At 43.6% G+C, this 25341-nt stretch overlaps 1 protein-coding gene across 4 annotated transcripts in view; it reads right to left on the minus strand.

Moving 5' to 3' along the window:
- SEPTIN6 (septin 6) overlaps positions 1 to 24786 on the minus strand; it is a 92878-nt gene extending 68092 nt beyond the window's left edge. For all 4 annotated transcript variants that reach the window (XM_040323847.1, XM_040323845.1, XM_040323846.1 and 1 more), the window contains exon 1: positions 24690 to 24786. In XM_040323847.1, coding sequence (XP_040179781.1) covers positions 24690 to 24719 — 30 coding nt within the window. In that variant the 5' untranslated portion in view covers positions 24720 to 24786. The remainder of the gene's footprint in view (positions 1 to 24689) is intronic.
- Positions 24787 to 25341: the final 555 nt, after the last annotated feature.

A 25341-nucleotide genomic window follows, 5' to 3' on the forward strand; every position in this document is an offset into this window, starting at 1 on the left:
GCGTAAGCCGCGTCACGATTGGCGAAAGGAGCCGAATGGCGATGCGCATGCGCAGTATAGCGCCGACTCGCCGTTCGGCTCCTTTCGCCAACCGTGACGCGGCTTACGCGACGGATGGGAGCTCATTTTTGGTCAAAATGTCAATCACAGACATGTGAGGAACGCCCACTCCCGCGGGACTCGCAACGGGTGAATATGCTGTACAAAGGTATGTACAGCATAAAAAAAAATAATAATAGCCTTAATCGTATTGTAATGTGGGGGGCCAGTGTAATAAAAAAAAAGTAGTTTTTAGGGTGAACCACCCCTTTAAGAAATGGTTTGCCTACCATCCACAGCTGCACCAGATTTTGCACTCTCCAGTTTTAGTAAATCAACCCCACTATTTTAAGCCTCATACACACGATTGGCTATACCGACAACAATTTTCAGATGGACGCGTTTTGTTGGATAATCCGACCGTCTGTATGCTCCATCGGACAATTGTTGTCTGAACTTCCGACAAATGTTGGCTGGCCATGCTCTCAAATTGTCCGACAACAAATGTGTTCTGTCGGATAATCCGATTCTGTGTACACAAATCCAAAGTACAAACACGCATGCTCCGAACCATTGCTAACCATCAGACAACATTAGCAGAAGTTGCCCAAAGGGTGGCGCCAAAATGCTGAAAAACCACGTAGTTTGGTATATGTTGGCTGAAAATGTTCTGCCGCCTGTATGCAGAACAAGTTCACGGACGACGCCCTTCGGCCAAAAATCTATGGATTTGTCTGATGGAAGTCCGATCGTGTGTGAGAGGCTTAATGGATAAAGGTTACCAGAGTCAAGGTCCGCTACTTTTCTTCAATACAGGTTTATTTTAAGCCTTTGCGATCAAGCAAGCGCTAGTCTGCAAACTCTGACCTAAATCATTTCACATTCTACAAAGTACTTTTGCTACTTGCTGCATGTTCAGCTACAGAAATTCACTATCTGGCCACTTTGTCTGCTGATAACAAATCAAATAGAACAGCTCAGTTTCTTTCATACAAGCAGTGTGTTCTTTTTTACCAAAAATATGATCAAATGATAGTAACCAGCCATTGACCTATGGAATGGAAAGCAAACACACCTTGGGGTTGATTTACTAAAAGCAAATAGACCGGGCACGCTGCATGTGCAGTTGCGCTCTGCAAATGCAGTCGCTGCTGAGCTTAGTAAATGAGGTAAAGCTTCACTTTGCAAACAATAGCCAATCATGTGCAAGGAAAAGGAAAAAAAAAAAAAAAGCAGCAGCATTTTTGCACAGTCTTTTTGCTTTTAGTAAATCAACCCCAGTAAGTACAGTATAAACATGTTGATATGTAGGATTCTGAGCTATGGTTAGTACTTTAGATTTTAGTGCTTCTTTGTCTAGGGTTCAACTCCCACCAAGTGCTAACTGTATACTCTGTGTTCTTCTTGTATAGTATTCCTTCAACCCTTTTTGACACTGTTTGGGCAAAACTACATAGAGAATGGAGGAAGTTAGGCTGCATTCACACCTGAGCGTCGGTCGTTTTGTCGCGCGTATTCACGCTTATTTGCGCGTTGGCATACAGCGTCGTCCGACATTTTTGTACTTCAACGTTTTTTATTTTAGCCAATAGGAAATATGATCATCTTTTCATCACTTGTTGGTAGATTTTTTTTAATCTTCTGCATGGGCGACAAGTTCTATTGATTAAAGCGACGAAACGCCCGTAGCAAATGCTCGTTGTCGCGCTAGTCGCTTGAATCGAGCGTTTCCATTACTTTCTATGGGAAATGGAAACGCTCAAAAATGACCAAACCGCCCAATACGCGCGACAAAAAAGGGTCCGGAACTTGTTTGCGCTTCAGGCCTTCGGCGTCAGGCGGCTTGGAGTGGCGATGTGAATCATCTCCATAGGGAATAACGTATTTTTTCCCCTCTAGCGTATTTGAGCGTCACGCTTCAGGCGACAAAACGCTCAGGTGTGAATGCAGTCTTACAACAGCCCGAGGTCAGAGGAAATCTCCCCAAAGTGATGGGAAAGCTTACCTTTATAGTGTCACTGGAACAGATGTCCCCTTTGGAAGACGATTTCCTCCTCTCTACTCCAATTCGTGTGACAGCTGGAAAATTAAAGAGATCTATATTCTACTCTTTACTTCCTTCTGATTAGTGAGGAGGTAAAGTGGAGCTAAAGACAAAGCTTTTTTTCCCACTTTTAGATAAAAAAAAAAAAAAGGGGGGGGGGGGGGTCATAGCTCCATTAGATCCTTTTTACACTGGGGCGGCGGTTTTCAAGCGCTTTGATGTTAAAAAACACCAAAGCCCGAGTGCTTTCAGAGCCCTTTCGCACTGCCAGCGCCCGAAAAACACTGGGCATTTTTCAGGCGCTTTGGCGTTAAGTAAAAAAAAAAAAAAAAAAAAAAGCGCCTCAATGGGAAGGGGCGCTTTAGGAGCGGTGTTCCTAAAGTGCTGAAAAGAAGCTGCAGGACTTTTTGGCCCCCTGCCAGTACAGCGCCCCAGTGTGAAAGCACTCGGGCTTTCACATTGGGATTGAAGATGAGGCTTCTTTCGGGCGCTTTTTTTAACGCCAAGACCCCTTTCACACTGGGGCATTTTTCAGGCGCTTTAGGGCTTTCACATTGGGATTGCAGATGCAGCTTCTTTCAGGTGCTTTTTTTTTTTTTTAACGCTAAAGCACCTGAAAAATGCCCCAGTGTGAAAGGGGTCTTAGAAGGCAAAAAATTTAAATAAAAATGTATGTCCCAGTGGGGAGATTTCCGTTCACTTTTCGTCCAATAGCCAGAATAGGAAATGAGAGAAAATACTAGATATGTGCATTCCCGTTCGTACGAATGTTATTTTCGTACGAAAATGTTTATTTTCGTACCCGCAGAATAATGTGTACATACGAAAACATTTAAGCACCAAAATACGAAAACGACGGGATTACGAATGAGTCGCATAACGAACAACCGCAAATACGAACGAACGATCCGACGAAAATACGACAAAACGAAAACGGCAAAAGAACGAATATGACATCTATAACAAAAGACTTGCATTCTGTATTTTGTTTGAATCCTTGTTCTGTTCGTATTTTGATTTTCAGTCGTATGTTCATATGACATCTAACAAAAGATTTTCATTCTGTATTTTGTTTGATTCCTTTTTCTGTTTGTATGTTCATATACATACATCTTATAACAAAAGATTTGTATTCTGTATTCTGAATTCCTTCTTTCTGTTCGTAATTTGGTTTCAAAATACAGAATGCAAATCTTTTGTTATAAGATGTCATTTTCTTTTTTTTGAATGGGCAGTGAGTGTAGTTAGTTAGTGAAGCAGCTTCTCCTTTGTGCTGAGTACAGTAGTACAGAAGAGCCAAATAAACTTTTCTGTGGATTTTCGTCTGAAGGGAGAGATCAGTTGGCCAGACTTTTGAACCTGGAACCCAAAAATGGTTTTCTGATGGAGTTTAAAAACGAACGAACGTTCGGTAAAACGATCGTTTTTATGTTTGTTGTTAAAAAAGTCTGACCAAGTGTATGGGGCTTAACAATAGTTAATATGGATGAGCCGCGTGTTGAAAGTGCCGCGAATCCCGCGATATATTTTCGAAAGTACAAAATGATGATAATTCACGAAAATTATTGTCTAACAAGTAACGAACATGAACTAAACAGAATAACGAACCATCCCGCATGTACGAAAATGAAACGGTAACCAAAATACGAAACGATCGGAATACGAAAAAATCGCGTCGTACGAAAAACGAACGGGAACGAACAGGAAAACGGGCGTCTTACGAAAAACGAACGGGAACGAACCTACGGAACGATACGAAACAGAACAAAAAAAAACGAAAAAAAATTCTGTGCACATGTCTAGAAAATACCACTAGACTGAGAAATCCCTGAGAGTCACTAGTCACTATACATGATAGAACGAATATTAGCTCGACATGTTTCGCGGGGACTGCTTCTTCAGGAGCTAGCAGTACCTCATATAGGATTAGCAAGATATACTTGAAGGTGAATTAAATTTAAAAAAATGAATGGTGATAGAAATATATATATCTCTATCAGCCGGGCTGGATATGTCAAAATGATTTTAAACCCATATAAAATTAGAGAGGTATGCTATCCTACTTGTAGGGTGACCCTATAGTAAAGCTTTGCAAAGCAGGTCACCGTAGAGGTTGTAACAGTGATGTAGTAACAACAAAAGATAAATAATAGGAGCGTCCGGGTGAGGAGGTCCGTGGATAGAGTTGCTACCTTTGGGTACATCGTCGCACGTCTGTGCAAATGTCGGTTACAGCAACAACACAGTGCTTTATAGCAAAACATGGTCTGATTATTAAGGGGGTAAATACTTCTGGGGCTGAAGTGGTTAAATGAGGCCATTGCATTTCCTAGAACAGGTTTGCTTTAAGCTGAAAAGTACTTCATGGCCCTGGAAAGTTTTCTGTCATGCTACATCATTCCCATCCACGTCAGACACCATCTGCTGAGGTATTAACTACCTAAGCTCCAGAAGATTTTACCCCCTTCATGACCAGGCCATTTATTTATTTTTTAATTTAGCACTGTGCTACTTTAACTGGCAATTGCACGGTCATACAACGCTGTACCTAAATAAAATGTAATTTTTTTCCCCACACAAATAGAGGATTTTCTTTGGTGGTATTAAATTTTGTGCAATATGATCACAAAAAGGTGAAAAATTGAGGAAAAATTACAATATTTTTTGTTTTCTGTCCTAAAACATCTCCAAGAAACATCTTGTTTGCACCGCCTGTATACTGCTGTTCAAAGTACAGGCATACTCCACTTTTAAAAGTACCAGAGCATGTATGTAAAACGAAAATGTACTTAAAGTGAAACAATACCTTTTTTCACTTCTAGGGTGTAGTGGGGGTGTCAGTAGCTGTAGTGGGGGTGTCAGGAGCACACTGGAACAGGGCAGGGTATGCTCTTGGAACTTCAGCTCCTTCTACTGCGGCTGCAAAATGTCTGTAAAATACTTGTAAGGCACTTTACATTTACTCGCAGGTATGTCCTTACTCGCGAGTGTATGTAAAGTGAGTGTACTTAAAGCGTGGTATGCCTGTATATAGGGCCAAAGGGGCTGGTAATGACCTGGGGGGAGGGGGGCGGGGAAACCCATGCTATTTTTCTCAATGATTTTCATCCATATTGCAGGGACCAGACATTACAATAAAGCCGCAAGCAGTTTTAAAACAACTTTTTTCTTATAGTAACACCCAGCAGGTACGATATTAAAAAAAAAAAAACAAAAAAAAAAAATCACTTTAAGCATCATTAAAATCACTGCTCCAGAAAAAAAACGTTTTTAAAACTTTTTTTTTCATTGATACATGTTCCCTGGGGCAAGACCCGGGTTCTCAAACCTGTTTTACGACAATAACTTGCATATTAGCCTTTAAAATTAGCACTTTTGAATTCGAACGTTCGAGTCCCATAGACATCAATGGGGTTCTAAAAGTTTGCGCGAACGATCGGTCCGTTCGACGGTTCTGGTGCGAATTGAACAGGGGGGTGTTCGGCTCATCCCTAATAACGGGACTGCGGAGGTCAATCTGACACCAACTGATGTTAAGGGGGGGGGGGACGACGACTGACTAACTGCCACTTATATCACTAGTGACATTAATACAGTGATCAGGTATAATACCTTACACTGTCACTGTACTAATGATACTGGCTGGAAAGGTGTTGACATCTAGGGCGATCAAGTGGTTAAAAGTGTGCCTAACTATGTGTAATGTGTGTATTATGTACTGCTTTTTACTACAGATCTTTTGGTTTCTTATCGCTATATTGCAGCGATAAGAAACGCAGAGGTCGTTCCCTGTGAATAGAGCTCTGCATTCAATATCACAGAGCCCTGGGCTGGTAATGTACACAGCCGATCAAAAGGTCCCGGTCGTTAATCATTGCCCGGGCCTGCCGACAGCCTCCCACTATGTACACTTACAGCGGGAGCCAGGCGGGGGGTCACGCATGCAGGCGACCTAAACTTGTAAGTAGGCAGCGACGTACGGGTAAGTGACTTTGCCTACAGCCACTGTCGCTCACCCGCAGTACAATGCCTGCCTGAAGTGCTTAAAGGGTTGTAAAGGTTTGTTTTTTATTTTCTAAATAAGCTAGTGCATTGTTGGTTAACTAACCTTTTCCTTCGATTTCCCTTCTAAATGTTTTTTTTCCTTTGTCTGAATTTCTTACCTTCTGTTCCTCCTCAGTAAGCTGTTCTGGCTGACTAACCCCCATGAATTATGGTGGCAAGCTTACTGAGGATAAACCTGGAAGTGAGAAATTCAGACAAAAACAACATTTAGAAGGGAAATGGAAGGAAAAGGTAAGTGAACCAACAATGCACGAGCTTAAAGGAACCCATTTAGAAAATAAAAAAACAAACCTTTACAACCCCTTTAACCTCTTCCCGACCGGGCCATTGTAAAATGACGCCGGCGGGAACCCTCCCTCGATCCGGGTGGACGTCATAAGACGTCCTTTGTTCCTGGCAAACTAGGGAGCGCGAGCGCGCCACCGCTCGTGACACTGGCGCGCGTGCCCGGCGGCCGCGATTGCCGCCAGGTACCCGCAATTGCCGGTGATCACGGCAGGAGTGTGGATCTGGGTGTGTAAACACCCAGATCCACCTCCTGTCAGAGGTGAGGAGACTGATGCTGTGTTCCCAGTACAGAGGAACACACATCGGTCTCCTCCCCTTGGGAGTCCCCCCTCCCCCTACAGTTAGAACACACTTTAGGGAACATTTTAACCCCTTCAGCGCCCCCTAGCGTTAACCCCTTCCCTGCCAGTCAAATTTACACAGTAATCTGTGCATATTTATAGCACTAATCGCTGTAGAATTGTTAATAGTCCCAAAAACATGTCAAAAGTGTCCGATGTGTCCGCCGCAAAAAAAAAAAAAAAAAACACGAGATTGCCGCCATTACTAGTAAAAAAATTTATAAAATAAAAATGCCATAAATCCATCACCTATTTTGCAGACGCTATAACTTTTGCGCAAACCAAACGATTATTGCGATTTTTTTTTACCAAAAATATGTAGAAGAATACGTATCGGCCTAAACTGAGGAAAAAATATTTTTTTTTTAAATTGTGATATTTATTAAATAAAAAATATTATGTTTTTTTTTTTTTAAATGTCGCTCTTCTTTTGTTTATAGCGCAAAAAATAAAAAACGCAGAGATGATCAAATACCACTAAACGAAAGCTCTATTTGTGGGGGGGAAAAAAACATAAAAGATTTAATTTGGGTACAGTGTTGCAACTGTCATTCAAAGTGCAACAGCGCTAAAAACTAAAAATTGGTCTGGGCAGGAAGGGGGTGAAAATGCCCTGTATGGAAGGGGTTAATACCGTCCCCTAATAATCCAGTTACATGTACACCAACTAGAAGGCCAGAATTACACCTGTGCATTAAGGCACAGTAACATATGAAACACGGTGCATCACATTCAGAACCGTCTGACACCTGAGGGAACAATAGATCTACTAAAACTGGAGGAACTTCAGCTTCTAACTTCAGCATTGACAATAAAACCTAGAAGCTGAATGTTTACTATGCAAAGCTGCACTAGATTCTGTGTGCTCCCCCATTGTATGGAATTGGTTTTTATTCATCTGTTACAGCCTGACTCAAAATATAAATCTATAGGCTATACCTGTATTGAATTGTACTGTCCTCCCTCTACATTGTAAAGCGCTGCGTAAACCGTTGGTGCTATAAAAATCGTGAATAATAATAATAATAATAATAATATGAAATACAGAACAATTATAAGATTTACCATACTCTGGGGTTGATTTACTAAAGGCAAATCCACTCTGCACTGCAAGTGCAGTCGCAGTAGATCTGAGGGGAAGCTCTGAAATTAGGGGGAAGCTCTGCTGATTTTATCATCCAATCATGTGCAAGCAAAAATGCTGTTTTTTATTTTCCTTGCATGTCCCCCTCAGATCTTCAGCGACTGCACTTCCAAGTGCACTTGTAGTACAAAGTGGATTTGCCTTTAGTAATCAAACCCCATTGTATTTGAGCTTCCCTAACATGTATATCACTTCCCAACAAATTACAACAGGGAAATTAGTTCCAGTGCTTCACAATTTTTATGTATAGCTTGTGTGTTTTACAGATAACAATCATGTCCTGAGGCAGTGGAAAGATGTATTTGCGACAAAATATAAACAAGTTTATATAGATATGGGTACATGCTTGGATGTGTCTGGCTGCTTGCCTGGAACAATATCAAGGACGGCCTATTCTAATCTATAACAAACCCCCATTTTCACAGGACTTTATGTATGTTTTTATGCAGACACTTCTCTCAGCAGCACTACATAATGTCAGCTCTAATGCCTTCAACAATCCATATTCCACCCAAAGGCAATGCTAGTATTTATTTATTGCCAGGTCCTCCTCCCAGAACTAATTGGAAAGGACAGCAAGGACACTGCATCAGAGCGCAAGGCGAAAGAGGATTTTCACCAATAGGGTATACCCCTGGAACACACAAAATATTCCATACATGTTTGAGGAGGAGGCTAAAAAACTTTGACTGGTCAGCAACTAATGCCCCATGATGCTACAAAGCATACACAATGTAAATCTGCTCTAGTGTACAGTACTCCTCTTTAAATTGTATTATTGTTTATTTTCTGTCATGTTATTTTCTGTCATGTTGCCGCCTCCATTACAACAGATTCCTAGGATTGGGAAAGTGCTCACTCTCCCTACCTCTCAGGCCTCGTACACACGACCGAGTTTCTCGGCAAAAACCAGCAAGAAACTTGCTGGGAGATATTTTTTTGCCGAGGAAAACGGTCGTGTGTACATTTTCGTCGAGGAAACTGTCAAGAAACTCGACGAGCCAAAAAGAGAGCAAGTTCTCCATTTCCTCGACGGGAATGTAGAAACTTGCCTTGTCGAGTTCCTCGACAGCCTAACAAGGAACTCAACGAGGAAAACGATGTGTTTCGCCCGTCGAGTTCCTCGGTCTTGTGTAAGAAAGCTTCACAATGAGGCACTTGTGGCCTGACCAGCCTGTCACCAAGCATAAACATTGCCATATGGAGGTACGGAGGTGCATGTACAGCAGAATGGGAACCGCAATGTCCCTGTTGTGCGGTGGAAACGTTCAATTGATTTTCAACTGTACATGGCGAAAACATCTTTAAATGAAATCATAGCAGCTGTCAATCTTTAACCACTTGCTTACTGGGCACATATATCCCCTTCCTGCCCAGGCGAAATTTCAGCTTTCAGCACTGCGTCGCTTTAAATTAAAATTGCGTGGTGGTGCGACGTGCCTCCCAAACAAAATTTACGTCCTTTTTTCCCCACAAATAGAGCTTTCTTTTGGTGGTATTTGATCACCTCTGCGGTTTTCATAAACAAAAGAAGAGCGACAATTTTGAAAAAAAACACAATATTTTTTACTTTTTGCTATAATAAAGATCCAATTTTTTTTTTAAAAATATATTTTTTTTTTCTCAGTTTAGGCCGATATGTATTCTACATATTTTTGGTAAAAAAAAAAAAAAAATTGGCTGGTTTGCGCAAAAGTTATAGTGGCTACAAAATAGGGGATAGAATTCTGCCATTTTTTTTATTATTTTTTCTTTTACTAGTAATACGGCGATCTACGAATTTTGTCAGGACTGCGATATTATGGCGGACACATCGGAAACTTTTGACACATTTCTGGGACCATTCACATTAATACAGCAAACAGCGCTATAAAAAAAACGCACTGATTACTGTATAAATGGTACTGGCAGGGAAGAGGTTAACACTAGGGGCGAGGAAGGGGTTAAATGTGGATCCTGGGAGTCATTCTTACTGTGGGGGGAGGGGACTGACTGGGGGAAGTGACCGATGCTGTGTCCCTATGTACAAGGGACACAGCATCAGTCTCCTCTCCCTGACAGGACGTGGAGCTCTGTGTTTACACATAGAGCTCCACGTCCCTGCTCTAAAACCGACGATCGCGGGTACCTGGCGGACATCGCGGCCGCCAGGCACGCACATCGGCATTGCGGCGACGGCCTCCCGGATTTATAGAGCCACCTTGAGGCAGTCTTTACTATGGCCCGGGTTTGAAGTAGTTAAAGTATATCTAAAGACAAAACTTCACCCCATTTGGATAGAGTAGTCCTGCAGACGCGACTTAAAATGAAAGGATAACTTTCCAAAGCAAATGCCTCTCAATTGTCACAGAAGCGTCTCTACTGGAAGATTTCCTCTCTATTTCTGTTCTGAAACAGCTCAAAATTTTGGGTTTACTCTCATGTCGCGTACACAAGACCGTTTTTTAATGACGTGAAAAAAATAGGATTTTTTTAAATGGTCATTAAATACGATCGTGTGTAGGCTCCAGAGCATTTTTCTCGACATAAAAATAAGCATTACAAATTTAGAACATGCTCTAATTTTTCACGTTGTCGTTTTTCACGCCGTGAAAAACGGTCGTGTGCAGGCTTTAACGACGGGAAAAAAAACGTGCATGCTCAGAAGCAGGTTATGAGACGGGCGCACTCGTTCTGGTAAAACTAGCGTTTGTAATGGAGATAGCACATTTGTGACACTGTAACAGACTGAAAAGCACGAAGACTGAAAAGCGCAAATCGTCTCTCACCAAACTTTTACTAACACGAAATAAGCGAAAGCAGCCCAAAGGGTGGTGCCAAATCTGAAAGGAACTTCACCTTTATAGTGCCGTCGTATGTGTTGTACATCACGGCGCTTTGCTCGAGCATTTTTTTTTCCCCATGGTCGTGTGTATGCAAGGCAGGCTTGACAAGAATCACGTTAAGAAAAACGTTTTTTTCTAGAACATTAAAAATGGTCGTGTGTATGCGTCTTTACTTTCATTCCCAATGGTGGCAGAATGGCACGGCTGGGCACATCCACGTACATGTACCTTTAAGCCCAGCTCCGTGACCACGGGCGCGGAACCGATCGCCGCTGGAGTCCCGCGATCGGTCCCCGGAGCTGAAGAACGGGGAGAACTGTATGTAAACACAGCTTCCCCGTTCTTCACTGTGGCGCTGTCATCGATCGTGTGTTTCCTAATATAGGGACACACAATCGATGACATCACACCTACAGCCACACCCCCCTACAGTTAGAAACACAGATGAGGTCATACATAACCCCTTCAGCACCCCCTGTGGTTAACTCCCAAACTGCAATTTTCACAGTAAACAATGCATTTTTTGCTGTCAAAATGACAATGGTCCCAAAAATTTGTCAAAATTGTCCAAAGTGTCCGCCATAACGTCGCAGTCACGGAACAAAAAAAAAAAAAAAAAAAAAAAATCACTGATCGCTGCCATTAGTAGCAAAAAATAAATAAAAATTTATAAAAATGCAATAAAACTATCCCCTTTTTTGTAAACGCTATAAATTTTGCGCAAACCAACCGATAAACGCTTATTGCGATTTTTTTGACCAAAAATAGGTAGAAAAATACGTATCGACCTAAACTGAGGAAAAAAAAAATAATGTTTTATATATTTGTGGGGGATATTTATTATAGCAAAAAGTTAAAAATATTGATTTTTTTTCAAAATTGTCGCTCTATTTTTGTTTATAGTGCAAAAAATAAAAACCGCAGAGGTGATCAAATACCACCAAAAGAAAGCTCTATTAGTAGGGAAAAAAAGGACGCCAATTTTGTTTGGGAGCCACGGCGCAATTGTCAGTTAAAGCGACGCAGTGCTGAATCGCAAAAACTGTCCGGGTCCTTTAGCTGCATTTTGGTCCGGGTCTTAAGTGGTTAAAAATGTCATTTAAAACGATCATGTGTGGGCTTCAGAGCATTTTTCGGGTTCTGAAAAACGAGCAAAATTTTTTTTCGAACATGCTCTATTTTTTCACAACGTTTTAAACAATGTCGTTTTTCGAGTTGTAAAAAATGGTCGTGTGTGGGCTTTAACGACGTGAAAAATCCGTGCATGCTCAGAAGTTATGAGACGGGAGCGCTCGTTTTGGTAAAACTACCGTTCGTAATGGAGTAAGCATATTCATCACGCTGTAACAGACAGAAAAGCGCGAATCGTCTTTTACTAACACGAAATCAGCCCAAAGGGTGGCGTCATCCAAATGGAACTTTCCATTGATAGTGCCGTCGTACGTGCTGTACGTCACCACGCTTTGCTAGAGCATTTTTTTCCCCCATGATCGTGTGTAGGCAACGCTGTTTTAATGATGAAGTTGAAAAAAATAATTTGTTTTTTTCTAGAGCCTGAAAAACGTTGTTTTTTTTAACCTGAAAAATGATCGTGTGTACGCGGCATCACACTCGCAAGTCTACAGGGAGTGCAGAATTATTAGGCAAATGAGTATTTTGACCACATCATCCTCTTTATGCATGTTGTCCTACTCCAAGCTGTATAGGCTCGAAAGCCTACTACCAATTAAGCATATTAGGTGATGTGCATCTCTGTAATGAGAAGGTGTGTGGTCTAATGACATCAACACCCTATATCAGGTGTGCATAATTATTAGGCAACTTCCTTTCCTTTGGCAAAATGGGTCAAAAGAAGGACTTGACATGCTCAGAAAAGTCAAAAATAGTGAGATATCTTGCAGAGGGATGCATGCAGCACTCTTAAAATTGCAAAGCTTCTGAAGCGTGATCATCGAACAATCAAGCGTTTCATTCAAAATAGTCAACAGGGTCGCAAGAAGCGTGTGGAAAAACCAAGGCGCAAAATAACTGCCCATGAACTGAGAAAAGTCAAGCGTGCAGCTGCCAAGATGCCACTTGCCACCAGTTTGGCCATATTTAAGAGCTGCAACATCACTGGAGTGCCCAAAAGCACAAGGTGTGCAATACTCAGAGACATGGCCAAGGTAAGAAAGGCTGAAAAACGACCACCACTGAACAAGACACACAAGCTGAAACGTCAAGACTGGGCCAAGAAATATCTCAAGACTGATTTTTCTAAGGTTTTATGGACTGCTGAAATGAGAGTGAGTCTTGATGGGCCAGATGGATGGGCCCGTGGCTGGATTGGTAAAGGGCAGAGAGCTCTAGTCCGACTCAGACGCCAGCAAGGTGGAGGTGGAGTACTGGTTTGGGCTGGTATCATCAAAGATGAGCTTGTGGGGCCTTTTCGGGTTGAGGATGGAGTCAAGCTCAACTCCCAGTCCTACTGCCAGTTTCTGGAAGACACCTTCTTCAAGCAGTGGTACAGGAAGAAGTCTGCATCCTTCAAGAAAAACATGATTTTCATGCAGGACAATGCTCCATCACACGCGTCCAAGTACTCCACAGCGTGGCTGGCAAGAAAGGGTATAAAAGAAGAAAAACTAATGACATGGCCTCCTTGTTCACCTGATCTGAACCCCATTGAGAACCTGTGGTCCATCATCAATTGTGAGATTTACAAGGAGGGAAAACAGTACACCTCTCTGAACAGTGTCTGGGAGGCTGTGGTTGCTGCTGCACGCAATGTTGATGGTGAACAGATCAAAACACTGACAGAATCCATGGATGGCAGGCTTTTGAGTGTCCTTGCAAAGAAAGGTGGCTATATTGGTCACGGATTTGTTTTTGAATGTCAGAAATGTGTATTTGTGAATGTTGAGATGTTATATTGGTTTCACTGGTAAAAATAAATAATTGAAATGGGTATATATTTATTTTTTGTTAAGTTGCCTAATAATTATGCACAGTAATAGTCACCTGTACACACAGATATCCCCCTAAAATAGCTAAAACTAAAAACAAACTAAAAACTACTTCCAAAAATATTCAGCTTTGATATTAATGAGTTTTTTGGGTTCATTGAGAACATGGTTGTTGTTCAATAATAAAATTAATCCTCAAAAATACAACTTGCCTAATAATTCTGCATTTTTAATTATTAACACAAACTATTTAGTGAACAAACATTCTCAACTCTTTTAAAATCAGCCTCATCATGTGCGATTCAAAAATAAGAAAATAATTGAACAGATATGAGAACAAGAAAAAAAAAAAAAAGAAAAAAAGAAAAAAAAAGGGATGTCCATGATAATGTTGCCAGCATAAACAAATAACCTGAGGTCACTGATGTTCATTGCTCTGATGGAGTCATGAGTGATGGTTGGGTCAGGAGCACACAGGGGATAATTAGTGAACCAATCAATAGGCAAGGAGGACAGACAGCATATGGACACTGAAGGACAGACAATGAGGCCCCAGTAATAGAGAAGCGGCCAGGCTCTCTCGACAAAACCAACCTATTATCCACAGACAGGAATAAGACAGAGAAACTGGGAAGGAGTATGTTGCCGTATCACATAATAGACAATAACAAATGCAGAAAGCAAACAAACATACCGTTTCCCAAAGCAGGAAGCACTTAGTAGATCAGATCTTTTTGGAACATTTGCATAACTTTATTTTTTTTTACATTGCTTAGCAAAAATTGCTAATCGTACAACAGTTGTGCACAGATACATACCGTAGTTAGAAGACTACCAGATCACCATAGTGCCCCTGCCCTTAGTCGAGGAGAGGGTAGCAGGCTGTAGGTGTGTAGAGGGTCACAGGTCTCAGTCTATGGATGGGTTAATGCCAACATTCAACACTGGGCAATCAGTACAGGGATTTGTAGATGGTCATTAATCTAAGCTGATAAGGGTCATGGGGTAGTTTCAGCTTTTCATCAACATACTCAATGGGGGTTATTTACGAAAGGCAAATCCACTTTGCACTGACAGTGCACTTGGAAGTGCAGTCGCTGTAGATATGAGGGGGACATGCAAGGAAAATAAAAAAAAACAGCATTTTAGCTTGCACATGATTGGATTATAAAATCAGCAGAGCTTCCCCTCAGATCTACAGCGACTGCACTTACAAGTGCACTTGTAGTGCAAAGTGGATTTGCCTTTAGTAAATGACCCCCATTATCATTTGAAGTTAAAGTGGTTGTAAACCCTTTGGGAGAACCCACACCTACAGGTAAGCCTAGATTAAGGCTTACCTGTAGGTGCTTGCAATATCTCCGGGACCTAAACGGAGATATTTGCAATTTCCCAGAGTGACACCTTCAACGGCGCATGCGCCGTCTTGAAACGGCACGTTCTACCGTTTCAAGCCAGGGTCATGCAGTTAAAGGCGGCTCCTGCGTGCATGCACGGGAGTGACGTCACGCGACTCCGGCCAGTCACAGAGCCAGAGTTTGTGGCCCCCGGAAGAAGAGGGGTGAAGAATGGACGCTCGCTGCCACGGAAGAAGACGGTAACATCGCGGGCTTCACCTGCAGGCAAGTGTCACATAATGGGCTACTATGCGATGCATAGTGGTCCATCATGCTTTACCTTTGCAGGACTCTTTAAGGACGAAGTAAAGTGAGGCTTGACACAGCAGACTGCCCTTGTAGGATTGCCATGTTAGAAAGCCTGCCATAGGAGTATACACCCTGTAACACTGGCTACAAAAATTGTGTTTCCATTCCGTGTTTTTTTTTTTTTTTTTATGGCTTTCATTCTTTCCTTGCAGCACAAAAAAAACTAATTATAACCACACCCAAAGAAAAATTATTTGTGACATGCAATTGAAGAAAATCACACTCATTGGGGCGCGGGCGCACACACACACACACACACACACATATATATATAAAATCGAGTGTCAAACTTACACCTCCAAATATTCAACAATCCTCCATAATAGAAAACAAACTGGAATTCTGACATACAGATCTATTACTGCAACATCCAACAAATGTAAGAAGGCAGAGAAGGCTTCAGCTCTAAGAAAATGTATACAAAAATATCAGGGAGGGATGAAGGGATGAATAGAGGGATGGATGAACGGACGGAGCCATGCAAGAGGAAAGGTTCAAAAGTCATTAACATCCCCTATAAAGATACACATCAGAGAGAGAATAATAGTGCATGTGCTGCATACATCCAATACTTTAGCAGTACCCATTATTGTTGGAATATTGTGAGGACAGGCAGCGGTTCTTGCCCTGTAAAGCCCATAAATCTGCCAACTGCCTCTAAGGCTGCCAAGTCTGCAAACAGCTCATCACTGGGGTTCAAATTATTGGATAACATTTCTACTTCGCTCTTTTCAAAAGACAAAAATTATCCAAAAATAAATACATAATAAGCTTTTTGTACTGGTAGATCAGGGGTAGGCAACCTTTTGAGCACAGTGTGTCGAAAAATGTTTTCAAAAGATATTGAGCATGCCGATTTTATAACAAAAAAATTTCAACTTCACATTCTCAATCACGAAAAAATGATTTTTTATAAAGTAAATGCTGTAAATTACTTGAGTATTAGTAAGAAATTAACATCCTGCACTTTCACGCCTTAGATCAGCCACCATTCCTGCAACTCCACACCTCAGATCACGGTCCCTCCTGCACATCTCCCCCACCACGGTAATCCCCCCCTGCTCATCTGCCCGACCACTGCACCGCCCTGCTTATCTGCCCCACCACTGTAACCCCCCCGCTCATCTGCCCCACCACTGTAACCCCCCTGCTCATCTGCCCCACCACTGTAACCCCCTGATCATCTGCCCCACCACTGCACCGCCCTGCTCATCTGCCCCACCACGGTAACCCCCCTGCTCATCTGCCCCACCACTGTAACCCCCCCCTGCTCATCTGCCCCACCACTGTAACCCCCCCTGCTCATCTGCCCCACCACTGTAACCCCCGCCCGCTCATCTGCCCCACCACTGTAACCCCCGCCCGCTCATCTGCCCCACCACTGTAACCCCCGCCCGCTCATCTGCCCCACCACTGTAACCCCCCCTGCTCATCTGCCCCACCACTGCACCGCCCTGCTCATCTGCCCCACCACTGTAACCCCCCTGCTCATCTGCCCCACCACTGTAACCCCCGCCCACTCATCTGCCCCACCACTGTAACCCCCGCCCACTCATCTGCCCCACCACTGTAACCCCCGCCCACTCATCTGCCCCACCATTGTAACCCCTACCCGCTCATCTGCCCCACCACTGTAACCCCCACCCGCTCATCTGCCCCACCACTGTAACCCCCCCTGCTCATCTGCCCCACCACTGTAACCCCCCCCTGCTCATCTGCCCCACCACTGTAACCCCCCCTGCTCATCTGCCCCACCACTGTAACCCCCCCTGCTCATCTGCCCCACCACTGTAAAACCCCACCCCCCCGCTCATTTGCTCCACCGCCCAACCATCTTCTCATCTGTCCTCACACTGACCTTATCTGCGCTTCTGCCCCACCACTGTAACCCCGTCTCCTCATCACGGTTCCTACCTGTACATCAGGCCAACCACTGTAACCACCTGCTCATCTGTCCCACAAAATGCACCTCCTTTCACATCTGCCCCACCACTGTACTCCCCTGCTCTTTCCCACCACTGTAACCCCTATGCTCATCTGCCCCACCACTGTACCTTCCTGCACATGTGCTCCACCGCCATATCCCCAGGCTCTTCTGTCTCACTACTGAACCACCTTCTCATCTGCCCATCTGCCCCACCAATGTACCTCCTGCAAATCTGTCTCACCACTGTACCTCCCAGCTCTTCTGCCCCACCTCTGTCCCCCCTGCTCTCCTACCCCACCGCTGCAATCCCCAGCTCAGCTGTCCCACCAATACACCTCCTTTCACATCTGCCCCACTGCTCTACCCCCCTGCTTTTTTGGCCCACCACTGAAGCCCCTTATCATCTGGCCCAATACTGAACTCCCCTGCCCTTCTGTTCCACTGCTTAACCCCCTTCTCGTCTCTTCCACTCCTGGAAACAGGGACCCCCCCCCCCCCCGCAGAACTGCACCCAATCTTTTCCCCATCACAAAAGCCAACAATCGCAGCTACAGCAAAGTTGGAGAACCAAACAATGTTTCCCATCTTTTACAATGTGTGAGGTCACAGTGCCTCCCCCTCAGTACAGGTATGATGTGGGAACCTCTGAAATTGTAACGCATTAGTGTCTCACTGATACTTCTCTGCGCTGCTCTGCTGATGGGGAGGGAGTCGACCGCCGGTAAAAGAGGCTTTGCGTGCCGCTTGAGGCACCAGTGCTGGGGGTTGTCTACCCCTGGGGTAGATCATTACTTTTTTGTACTACTACAGAATAACCTGTTTAATTTCGGAAACAACCACCAGAAATTCAGATTTATAACAAATAAAAAAAAAAGTGTTCTGTTGCAATGAAAGCTTTGGAATGCATAAACAGCATAGATATAGAACATGGGTCTTCAAACTAGGGCCGAAACAACTAATCGATTAATCGGCCAGTAACATAATGGGGTTAAAAAAAAAAAAAAATTAGCCCTTTATAGTACAAAAAAATCAAATCGCTACTGTAAATATTACTTTCACTGTCCCACAGTAAAAAAATGAACCCCTTACAGTAGTGATTATTTGCTCTTTTTGTACTTATTTTTGTTTTTTTAACCCCATTATGTTACTAAACATCTCAGGCCTGGGGTCACACCTCTGTTTTTTGGTGCTTTTTGCAGAAACACTACAGTTCATTTACATGTTTTCCTATGGGACACGTTCACATCCATGATTTTTCCTCAGCTGCTGCGTATTTGGAAAGGGCAAGGACTTTTTAATGCAAAACGGTGCTATTTTGTTTTTTTGGTTCAATATACTTCAATGGAGAAGCTGCAGAAAAGCATGTCATGTTTTTGCGGCAATTTGTGTTTTGTAATCTGCCCAACAACAAATTGGCCCCAAAAAAAAAAATATTAAAAAAATGCTATTTTTTAAAAAAAATTTAAGGCCATTATCCCAGGGGTTGACAAATTTGCTTGGAATCTAGGAGCCAGGTAAAAAAGTTAGGAGCCAGAAAACGCGCCCCGTCCCGACGAGCTTGCGCGCAGAAAGCGAACACATACGTGACCAGCGCCCCCATATGTAAACGGTGTTCAAACCACACACGTGAGGTATCGCCGCGATTGGTAGAGCGAGAGCAATAATTCTAGCCCTAGACCTCCTCTGTAACTCAAAACATGCAACCTGTAGATTTTTTTTAAACGTCGCCTATGAAGATTTTAAAGGGTAAAAGTTTGTCTGCATTCCACGAGCGGACGCAATTTTGAAGCATGACATGTTGGGTATGAATTTATTCGGCGTAACATCATCTTTCATAATATTAAAAAAAAAATGGAGATAACTTTACTATTGTCTTATTTTTTAATTAAAAAAAGTGTAATTTTTTCACAAAAAAAGTGCGCTTGTAAGACCGCTGCGCAAATACGGCATGACAGAAAGTATTGCAACGTTTGCCATTTTATTCTCTAGGGTGTTAGGATAAAAAATATATATAATGTTTGGGGGTTCTAATTAGAGGGAAGAAGATGGCAGTGAAAATAGTGAAAAATTACATTAGAATTGCTGTTTAACTTGTAATGCTTAACTTGTAATACCAACGGCCACCACCAGATGGCGCCAGCTCACATCTGGTGGTAATAACGTGTAATACCAACGGCTCACCACCAGATGGCCCCAGCTCAAAAAAAAAAAAATAAAAAAAAAATTTTTTTTTTTTTTTTTTTGCCCCCCCTTCCAAGCCAAGTCGCCAGGGCCCCATTTCTAGTCGCCATGGCGACCTGGCGCCCGGGATTTGTCGAGCCCTGCATTATCCGATTAATTGAAACAATAATCGGCCAACTAATCGATTATGAAAATCATCATTAGTTGCAGCCCTACTTCAAACTCTGGCCCTCCAATTCAGGAATGACAATGCCTCATGGGATGTGTGGTTCCGCAACAGCTGGAGGGCCGTAGTGTGAGGATCCCTGATATTGAATGTAGCATGACACTGACAGGTCATATAGAGACCATCACAGTGAAATTACTATGAAACTGCAGTAGCATTAGATTTTCGTGTACTGTTTGATTTCAAAGATTATTCTAATCCTGTATTCTGAATGTCTGGAAAAACAAAGCATCCGCTACATCACCACTAATAAAACTCTACAATGTTAGACCATTAAACAGTCCCTCATGTGTAGGCCAGTGATCATTGCTCTACCAATGCTATTGCACAGAGTGGTCCCTTTCCGCCTCTTCTGGAGTTCCGGTGCTGTCCGCTCCTCTGAGCACCCCTCAGCAAACCATGTGCCGAAGCACTCCCAAGCTGGGCTGTGTGCATCCATAGACACACACTGCTTGGCTCAACCACACTCTCTTTCAGGATTCAACTGACAGCAGCCTATGGCCCCCCACTGGTTTTAGAGTCTTCTGCGAGACCAGAAAAAGAGCAGTGGCACTGCACTGGATCGAGAGAGGACTCAGGTACAAACTTAGTCGCTGCCGGACCTTGCTGGAAAGAATACTCGTGACGTCATCGCGGCTCTGGCCACTCACAGCACCGAAGCCGCGAACCCGAAAGAAGCACTGAGAGCAAAATGTCAGCTCCCTCGGCTTGGACTGGGATGAGATATGGGGACCTCGTTCTAAAGGTAAGTATTTCATAATGAGCTAGTATGCAGTGCATACTAGCTTATTATGCCTTATTGCCTATTTTGTCAGGACACCGGAAGCCCGCAGGGAGCGTGCTCTTGGCACAGCTGTGTCTGCAGATTGGTAAGCAAATACACGGCCTCTGGCTGCCAAGGCCCACCCACCAAGAGGCCACATATTTGCGTACTGTCTATGCCTAGGGGTTAAAACACAAAGGGGCAGATCCACAAAGAAATTACTCCGGCGTATCTATTGATACGCCGCGTAATTTCAAATTTTGCGTGTCGTATCTTTGTTTTGTATCCTCAAAACAAGATACGACGGCATCTCGGCTAGATCCGACAGACGTACGTCTTAGTACGCCGTCGGATCTAAGCTGCAATTTTTCGGCAGCCGCTAAGTGGCGTTTCCGTCGAATTCCACGTCGAGTATGCAAATTAGCTATTTACGGCGATCCACGAACGTACGACCGGCCGGCGCATTTTGTTTATGTCGTTTGCGTTTGGCTTTTTCCGGTGTATAGCTAAAGCTGCTGTTATGAGGCGTACTCAATGTTAAGTATGGCCGTCGTTCATGCGTACAATTTTGAATTTTTTACGTTGTTTGCGCAAGTCGTTCGCGAATAGGGATTTACGTAGAATGACGTCACCGTCGTGAGCATTGGCTTGTTCCGGGTTAATTTCAAAAATGCGCACTAGGATACCCCCACGGGCGGCGCAAAAAAAAAACGCCGTTTACGTCGGGTCACAACGTATTAACATAAAACACGCCCCCATTACATCCATTTGAATTCCGCCGCCAAAGATACACTACGCCGCCGTAACTTACGGTGCAAATTCTTTGTGGATTCGAAAAAAAAAAAAGAAATAAGTTACGGCGGCGTAGTGTATCTTAGAATTGATATTTATAAATTCTACAACATGTCCATGGAAATTATGTTGTCTGCTGTAGAGCAAATCAGATCATAATGCCTTATAAATACACACAAATAAAGGATGGTAATCGCTTTTACACACGTGACGAATATCAGTCCAGTACTACATGAGGTCTACTAATACAAACATGATTTGACAGCAGTGTCCCCACAGCTTATCCAGGCAGATATGCTTACCGTAGTATGATCGCTACTCAATCACTGAGAGGACACAAGGTAAACAAGTCACTAACCTGGACCATCCAAATTGAGCGCACAACAAAATGGAAAAGTTGAGCTTACCTTCAATGACAACTACAGTACATGTCACAGATATCTTGTAGACACATTTATAGACAAGTACCTGGAGCCCCTTCTCAATACAACCAAACCAAAGACCACCAAAGCTTTGTAAGTCCTAGCAGTGTTGTATATTGCCCAATTCCCCACAAATCCCAATGGCCCCTTGATCCAGCCCTCCACAATGATGGGCCATCGGGAAATAGAGCAGACAGGCTACCACTACCAGAAATGTTCTAGATCTACTCATCACAATGACCCAGTTTCAGCTCGTTAAAAAAGTACAATAATGCGCAGCAATGTTAAAAAGAGTAGGTCAGGTTTAAAAAAAAAAGCCAAACAATCATCACTTAGATCATATCGATGTTTCAGCTGTCCCCTAACTGCTCTGCACAGGGACCTGAGAGATCAAAGAGCACTAATCACTCAGTTCTCAGGTGACCACTCTGTGCCCTGCCCCTCCTAAAATCTCAGGAGAGCCGAACTGTGGCAAGGGCAGGAGCGGCAGGCTCAGGCTCTCAACAGCGAACTGAGAGGCTGAGCCAGCTGCCAGACATCTGGGTGGATTCAGACATTGCTGTAAAGATCCCAGCAGAGCCTGGACCAGCTCCGTGATGTCAGCAGACTTACATACTGGGCCCCTAGACTCCATATGCCCCGTACACACGTGCGGGATTTTCCGTCGGAAATCCCGAGGGGAAAGCAGAGAACCTGCTCGGTCAGTCTTTCCCCCTACACACGGCCAGGATTCCTGACCAAAATTCCATCGCAGTTTTCCTGTCGGGAAAACCGGCCGTGTGTAGGGGGAAAGGCTGACCGAGCAGGTTCTCTGCTTTCCCCTCGGGATTTCCGACTGGAACTTTTCCCATTGTTTTTCTTATAGGAAAACTGCCAAAAACCGCCAGGCAAAAGTCTGCCGGTTTTCCCGGCGGGAAAAAAGGAGGAGAGCTGGTTCTTTTTTTTGTCCAGTTTTCCCATCGGAAAAACTGTGAGGAGCATACATTCCCGGCCAAAAGCTCTCCTCGCAGTCTTCCCGTCGGGAAAACCAGCCGTGTGTACGAGGCTTTATGCCGCAAACAGACGGTCGTTTTTTTGTGATGAAAAAAAAACGACGTTTTAAAAAACGTCATTTAAAATGATCATGTGTGGGCAAAACGTTGTTTTATGTCTTCAAAAAAAAAAATTCGAACATGCTTGAATTTTTTGTGTCGTTTTTCAAAACGTCGTTTTTTGTTTCACAGAAATTGACCGTGTGTAGCAAAAAACGTTGTTTAAAACGACGTTTTTACACCCGCGCATTCCCAGAAGCTAGTTATGAAGCGAGCTTCAATGGAAAAAAGTGGTGAACGTAACCTCGCTTTGCTAGAGCATTGTGAAAAAACGATGGTGTGTAGGCAACGTCGTTTTTGAAAAATGAAGTTTCAAAAACTGTGTTTTATTTCATGATTTAAAACGTCGTTTTTTTTTCATCACAAAAAACGACCGTCTGTACGCGGCATTACTCTACTTTCTTAAAAAGGTGAAATTAGTCTTAAAATATTGCCTTCTCACTGTATTAAAGTGTTACAAACCTAGACTGCATTCTCTGTACAGTATCTCGTCTCCCACAACACACAAAGCATGGAAATGCAATTATTTTATAAATACCTTTTCTCATTAGCAGTATATAGCATGTGACTTCTATCAGTGGCCAGTTACAGCTTGTAGGAGGAGTTTTCATTCTAATTTAACTGTCCAATGAGGCTGCATGACTACTTACACTCTGTCTGGACAGTGCTGATTGGCCCTGTGCTGATCACATGCACTCTCCCCAAGAGAATAAAAACACCTCTGGCAATACACACCAAACTGAGCATGTGCAGAGTGCCTTCTATGTCTCCGTTTGATCAGCAAATAGATTGGTGACAGTAAAAGAAGGAGTGGATGAGAGAAGACAGGATCAAACAGCCTTTTTACACAGTGCAGAGGATTAACCCCTTCATTTTCACAGCACGTACAACAAGCATGCTTTACTACATAAACAGACTGATTTCATTGCTGTGGGTTTAGTAACACTTGAAATCCCAAAATGCTGAGCCACCACACAGCAATCTTGTGCATTTCACGTAGTTGTGCCACAGCCCCATTTACTAGAATGGGTCATGGGCAGCGGCGGTACTGCCAGCCGAATGTGATACGCTGCGGTTTGTGTACAGCTGCATTTCTGTGTTTGGGTGGGCAGGGAGGCGGTAGAACCGTGGCTCAACCACCTTCTTTTACTGCTCATGACAGGTTCTTTTTTTAGAACTAAGGATATTCTTTAGTATCACATTAAGTTTAGCTTGTCCCTGCACCTTCCACCATCCTGGCCCAACACTTCTACACCTCCTTTTGCGGTAAAGTTGTATAGGGGGGGGGGGGGCAGGTCTGGCTCATAGTCAGATTTGCATAGAACTTCAGCTGAATAACCATTGTGCTTCTACATTATTCATCATCTGCTCAGACTGAATTGGCCAGGTCAGTAACAGGTTCACTTTCCATCTACATTACACACATGATGCTGCATGCATGGTCCCCCTGCCATCTGCTGCCAATGATGGTGACATCTAGTAGAGATGGCACCATCCAGAGACATAGAAGATGTGTCCCCCCCCAGTCCCCAGCCAGCAGCCTCCACAACCCCCCCCTCCATGCTGGAAGAGCAGACAGCATTAGATCAGTGCTTAGCTTTTGCACCTGTTATCCTCCAGATCATCTCCTCCTCCTGATCCCCACAGTGCCATCAGCATTGCCAACGCCCTGGCTGTGATGGTGTGGGGCACCGATCACCGCCTCTACAATGGGGGTGGGTGCTCCCCCACCACAGCCAGGCATGGAGCAGGATGGGCACATGATGCAGCCTGCACCATCACACATGAATAATGCACAGCTTAGGCATCCATCACAGGATGGCAGAGTCCCCGGATCAGGGCGATCAGAACCCTCTACAGCCCTGAGCACCCTACACCTCCATCACTCACCATCTGCAGAGCGATCTCTGTGGCCGCCATGGTCAGTCCTCAAAGAAACTGCACAGGAAACCTACAAAGAGAAACAGTTACAATCTGGGCGATACCAAGTCAAAGTGGAGGGGTGTCTTCAACGCACACATCTCTATTTACAATGCAATTTACAATAGTACTTGTGTTTAAATGTTTGTCTATTTGAGGACTATAAATACAACACATCAGAGAAAGGTTGAATTGTATTGTGGATGTGTTAGAAGGGGTGGAAGAGGAGGAGGCATACAGACTCCCCCTCTGTGCAGGCAGTGGATGCGTCCACTTTTCAATGAAATGTCATTAATTTGACTTGTGTGAGGCTGCGGTGCTCAGGACTGGGAGATCACTGCAAAGTATTCTCCTCCAAAACTGGTCCTAGGACAGGGACAGGGACAGGGACAGGGACAGGGAATCCTGAGGATCGAGCATGACATGGATCTTATCTGTCAGATCTCAGCACAGTCCACAAATAGAAGAAGGGACAGTCCATCCAGACAGAGCCAAGGACGACCTGCAATGATCCACAGGATAGAGGAATGGGGGGCCAATCACCTCTCCTTCTGGAAATGCTAATTGCCTGGCCCAGTAGCTTAAAGTGGTTGTAAAGGTTCTCTTTTTTTTTTTTTTATGT

Source organism: Rana temporaria, chromosome 9 (assembly GCF_905171775.1).
Source record: "Rana temporaria chromosome 9, aRanTem1.1, whole genome shotgun sequence".
Classification (NCBI taxonomy): domain Eukaryota; kingdom Metazoa; phylum Chordata; class Amphibia; order Anura; family Ranidae; genus Rana; species Rana temporaria.